Here is a 5,411-nt window from a genome sequence, read left to right as displayed (position 1 = left end):
TAAGTTCTGGGTATGTCTGTCTGTCTTGGTCGGTTCGATCTTGTTCCCTGGACTGTTCTGCGGTGAGTGTCGTTTCGTCATTTGTAACAGTTACTAGTATCACTAGCTTGAAATAAAGGAAGTTTCAGTTTAAATCTGCATTTGAGGTTGCTTAGTTTCACAACAAACCGTGGCCACATTTCTCAGCTGATACCACTCTTCACATCCCATACCACAACACTACATCACTATTGAGTTTATACATGTATTCCCAATGGCCCTGTCAGGGCCCATCTATACACCAGCACAATGAGAAACGGCAAGGAAGATGACAAGCAGTACCCAAATTCAATTGTAAAAGTTCACACTCTGGTCAATATACAGTAAAAAGGCAAATTGAATTATTTCCTCCAATATAAACCCTGACATTACAAACTGCATGATTACAGTATACCGGATATAGCGGAGAGATCAAAACTATGTGGTTATAATGGGCATGTGGATGGGACACGAGTGAGTAATGTCGTGCGAGTTTTTGTTAATCTGATTCTGTGCAAAAACTAATCAATCCGCACCAAATAAATGTTGTTGGCTAATCCTTTGACCATATCCAGACTGTGATAAAAAAAAGCCGATCCCCCCCCCAATTTCATTATATGGAAAATAAATGCCTTTTTTTGCATGTTTTTCATAGAAAACGCAAATCAGGTTTCAACTGGCAGTTCAAGGGGTTAAATCTGAACATAATTTAAGATTTGGTATTCGTATTTTTGATGACTTGAAGTTGTTGAAAGATTTAACCCCTAAAAAGTTTTAAAAAATATTAATCTGTTGTCATTTTAGAGCAGTTTTTGGAAGTGGACATTTTTGTCCCGAATGGCTAATATGTAACTTTTTTTGTGCAATCTGATTTTGTTCAAAAACTAATAATGCAAAAAAATCAATTTTGTTGCTAATCTTTGACATATCCAAGACTGTTATAAAAAAAAAAGAGCCAGTCACCAGATATGTATTTTTTGGAAAATAACTCATTTTCTCTGTTTTCATCATGAAAAAAAACAGCGGTTTCATGTATTCAAAATGGCATTTAAAGGGTTAAAATCCTGAAAATGATTACATTTTTGATATTTTCTATTAGGGCGGAAGTTGCTTTAAAGATTGAACGCAAAAAACTTGTGAAAAAAAACTTTTAATATAATGTTTTTATCAAAGTCTTTTGCAGTGGACATTTTTGTCTCGAATGACTAATTTGCGTAGTCCAATCGAATGATTCCGGAGGGTTAAACTTTTAAAATCTGCTTGATGAAAAATGTAACTTTAAGTCAAGATATTGTGACCACTGGGATACATTTAGTTTTTTGGATCTTGTCTAATTTTCTTCCTTTTAAAAAACATTGTGTAGAACAAAAGTTTAGATGAATGGGCAGATAAAGAAGAATAACATAGATTTTCTTCAAGAAACATCACAAGCTGGGAGGCCTGTTTGAACAGTCTCTTTATTTAAACAGGTGCCAACTTTCTCACTCCACCTCTTCTAGCTGGAAACACAGGAGGGGGCTGAAGACCGTGATCAATATTGAAGCTTGACATCTTTAAAAGACCCTCAAAGCTCAACACCTGCACACAATAACCCTGAATACTCACAGGTGAGCAGCCTGCAGCCACCACTCTACCTCTTTATGTCTTCAGCTATTTCCCTCTGTAGTTAACCCTCAGAGAAGCTAAATGTTTTAACAGTGCTGCTGTGTATTCTGCAGGTCGTTGATAAGATGAACTCCATGCAGGTGATTTCCCTGACTCTTCTGTCTGTGCTGGCAGTGAGCGCTGAGGTGCTGAGGTTTGGCAGATGTCCCAAACCTGCAGTTCAGGCTGACTTTGACCCCTCCATGGTGAATACTAAACTCATCTTCTCTTTGCTAACAATAAATGTTATGTACAGTGTGATAATCGGGCCTATTTTGCAACAACTAAATGTCTAGAAGTAATTTTTAATTTGAAATCCTGTGTTTCCTCCGCAGTACATTGGTAAGTGGTATGAGATCATGAAGCTGCCAACATTCTTCCAGAAAGGCGAGTGCGGCACCGCCACCTACAGCACCAAGGGCCCCGGGGTCATCGGGGTCCTCAACAGTGAGCTGCTGTGAGTACACGCTGCTTTAGGGCCTACACTTTCTAATGCAAGGGTTTGATCCTTTTTTCCTAAAGGAACTGCTTAAAGTCATGATATTGTTGGAACTGCACCTACATTAAGATTACTATGTCTTTAGTCTTCTAAATTCACAAAAACAAACCTTTTGATGGAAGGCTGTATATATATGTTTCCTTTTTTTAAAGCCACATTATACTATTTGATTTTTATAAATGAAGCTTTGTTTCAAAATCCTTACCCCTTGAACACACAGGTTCACAAATGGAGCTTTATACTTGTATACACTATGAGTGAAAGTAATTATTTAATGTTTTACCTCGTCTTATTTTTTTCAGTGCTGATGGATCTACTAACTCTATCCTCGGATCTGCTAAGGTGAAGGACCCCGCGGAGCCCGCCAAGCTGGAGGTCTCCTTCAATGGTAAATAATGAATAACTAAACTTTTTCCGGGTTATTCAGTTGCATAACGTATCATTTAGCTAACTTTATCCAACTTGCAATAAGGGCATTGAACCATAAATATACAAACTGAAAAAGGCAAGAACCCTGAAATTGCATTATCTTTTTAGTGCTACATATACATACTTGTGTACTGAATGTTTAAGCAGCACTGACTCTGATTCTCGTCTCTCCTGCAGCTTCTCCCCCTGGTCCCTACTGGGTGCTCTCCACAGACTACGAGGGTCACTCTCTGGTCTACGGCTGCAGAGACTACGGCATCTTCCTTATGGAGTTTTCCTGGATCCTGAGCCGAGAGCCCACCATCCCTGAGGAGACCGTGGAGAAGCTGCACGGCATCCTGTCCTCCATCGGAGTCGACGTTAGCAAGATGGTCCCGACCTACCAGGACGAGGCTTTCTGCAGCGCCATGATCCAGTAAAAAGCTTCTGTTTCAGCCTGTACAGGAATGTGTGTCATAGATTCATGACACACCTCTGTATGCAGTGTGTGCTGTGCCTCGTTCTGTAGACGCAAAGTCAATGCAATAAACATGTGGAAAGAAATCAGTGTTGTGCTGTGTTTTTATTTTTCTATTTTAGAATAGGCTTGTTCAAAATCTTGTAAAATTGTCATTATGCAAGCCCAATGATATACCAGTTATGTCTCGAATGGAGCATTGTATTTGAAATTGCACACATTTACAGAGAATAAATAAGGCACCAATAAAATAAGAGCTGACAAACAAATGCAAATTATAAAAGATATAAAGTATAACAAATCTTTGTGTGCAAGCAACAGCAAAAGACCATGGGTCCAGTTAAACAGACGATGTGTGTTCATTGACCTGTGCGGTTATTGTAGCAGTGTTATGGCAGTAAATATTAAACATGCTCCAATGATGGCGGCTCATTGCGACAAATATTTTGAGCTTCATTCTTAACCAAATACACATAAATAAGAACTTTAACATTTAATATCTAAAATGTGTGTGTGCTACATACTGAAACTCACTTCTACCTCCCAGTGCTGTACTTAAAGCGGACCTATTATGCTATGTTGGAAAAATATATTGTAGGGCCATACCTATACAAAACATGTCTGTGAAGTGTTTTACCAAAACAGATACTACCAAACAGATCACCCATTGTAGCCATGCCTCATACTGCTCATACCCCTCTTTTGAAGCCCTGATAGAGAAACACGGATTTTGGGACCTTAGCTTGAAAAAAAAAAAGAGGAGGCGGAGCTAATGCCTGATCAGAATTCTACCGGAGATAAAGTTAAATTCATGCTGCGATACAACGCCATCCTGTTCTAAACCACATCAAGGATTATTTCTGAAACAGTATGGAGCTCAAATGCTTTTTCTCTTGCGGGTTTATCACAAGGTGAGTTCCTTTTTTTATTTCCTGCTTTTTAAACACATGTGCTCTCCAGTACAGGTTAGCTCTGAGTGTTAGCGAGGCTTGCTAATGTAAACAAAGACGAGATTACGTCCAAAACACGTCAGGCATTGTTTCTGATAGCAACTTTCTGTGGGTCCGCTGACGATTTGACGTCAGATCGGCAGCAAATCTGCATCTGCTCGTTGGACACCCGTTTTTAAAAGATTTGGGTACGGAGGAAAAGAGAGTTTTTTTACTTTACTGGCATTGATCCGGACCATTGACCTTGTATAAAATTCACAAGAGGACCTTTAACAAAAAAGTTTGAGTACCCCTGCTGTATAGTATGTGTATTCACTCTCTGTCCTACACGTCTTGTTGGAGGTCCTGGGTGAAAAAAAGTGAGGACACCGTTGAAAGGAGTTGCAAGCTACTAGCATGGCATTTAAATGACTGAATTGAACCTATGTACTCAGATAAGGTTTACCATAAGACAACTAATTGATCTGGTTAACACAAATTGAAACTGCTAATCCTCCATCTTCATCTATTCTACATCTAAGCCTGAACTTGTTGAAAGTAATTAGTGATGGATGGTCTTGTGTGTAATCCCCATTCAATTCTCCAGCTCATGATCTGAGGGTCAGGTGAGCATCAGCTAGCCCGCCGTGCCACAGCAGCGTTGCCATTAATGAGAAGATCGATTTCACAGCTCTCACTCTCAGGCTCTGATAAGCAACACCACCACTGTTATTACCAGCAGCTGTAATTCCTACTTTCTCATCACGTTTCCTTCATCGAGCAACTGAATCATAAAAAAAATGCATCCACACATTCATAGGTAAACTAATCATGCCTGAAAGGGTGTTGATGTTCTCAATTTATCTGATAATTATATTATTTGATTGGATGTTAATTCCTGTAAAAGTGTATTAGTTTTGATATTGGTCAATGCGTTGAGGCAAACAGCAACATAAGTGAGTCTTTCAATGGTTCACAAAACGAGAAATGTCTGCTGTAATTCAGGGCATCTAAAAGCAAGTCACCACACAGATAGAGCAATGAAAGACAGCACAAAAGTAAAATCACCAGGAGTGCGTTTTGACGGCAGAAATGGTGTCTTTATGAAAGCAGCTGTCATGACTTAGAAGGCAAAATGGTCCCTGGGGCGAAAGAGATGGAAAAAATGCACTAACGAACCACTTTGAGATGAAACACATTTATGTATTTTATTTTGAACCCAGGGATTTCGATTTTTCTAACTATTACTGCTTATTTAAGAAGACAGATTTTGCCACATTTCTTTCTGTTTTTGAGAACACCCTGTGGATACTGTTGACCCTCTGGTTTTTAAGCACTGCAGTATTTTTGAATTCTCTTATTTTATGCAGTAATTTCTAGTATATCCAATATTACCCCAATCTGTATCTGTTTCTGCTGATACAACCCCCAATAT

The 5,411-nt window shown here is 39.0% G+C and overlaps 1 protein-coding gene across 2 annotated transcripts; it reads left to right on the top strand.

Moving 5' to 3' along the window:
- Nucleotides 1-27: 27 nt before the first annotated feature.
- Nucleotides 28-3,137, top strand: LOC104955086 (apolipoprotein D-like). 2 transcript variants are annotated; one of them, XM_010782316.1, is made up of 6 exons: nt 28-62; nt 1,518-1,625; nt 1,737-1,868; nt 1,998-2,119; nt 2,464-2,549; nt 2,768-3,137. In XM_010782316.1, the coding sequence occupies exons 3-6, from the start codon at nt 1,749-1,751 to the stop codon at nt 3,007-3,009; spliced, it is 570 nt and encodes a 189-aa protein (XP_010780618.1). In that variant the 5' UTR covers nt 28-62; nt 1,518-1,625; nt 1,737-1,748; the 3' UTR covers nt 3,010-3,137. The 2 variants fall into 2 exon arrangements, with proteins under 2 accessions (XP_010780618.1, XP_010780617.1); XM_010782315.1 differs by having other exon boundaries at nt 1,488-1,625.
- Nucleotides 3,138-5,411: the final 2,274 nt, after the last annotated feature.

The sequence above is a fragment of the Notothenia coriiceps genome, unplaced genomic scaffold, assembly GCF_000735185.1.
Source record: "Notothenia coriiceps isolate Sejong01 unplaced genomic scaffold, NC01 NC01_scaffold00024631, whole genome shotgun sequence".
NCBI classification, from domain to species: domain Eukaryota; kingdom Metazoa; phylum Chordata; class Actinopteri; order Perciformes; family Nototheniidae; genus Notothenia; species Notothenia coriiceps.
This window is presented reverse-complemented; position numbering and strand designations above follow the sequence as displayed.

Excerpts from the sequence above, each read along its gene's own strand:
- LOC104955086 (XM_010782316.1), top strand. The coding sequence starts at position 1,749 with ATGAACTCCATGCAGGTGATTTCCCTGACTCTTCTGTCTGTGCTGGCA. Across the intron at positions 1,869-1,997 it reads CTGACTTTGACCCCTCCATG|TACATTGGTAAGTGGTATGA; the intron begins GTGAATACTAAA and ends TTTCCTCCGCAG. Across the intron at positions 2,120-2,463 it reads GTCCTCAACAGTGAGCTGCT|TGCTGATGGATCTACTAACT; the intron begins GTGAGTACACGC and ends TATTTTTTTCAG.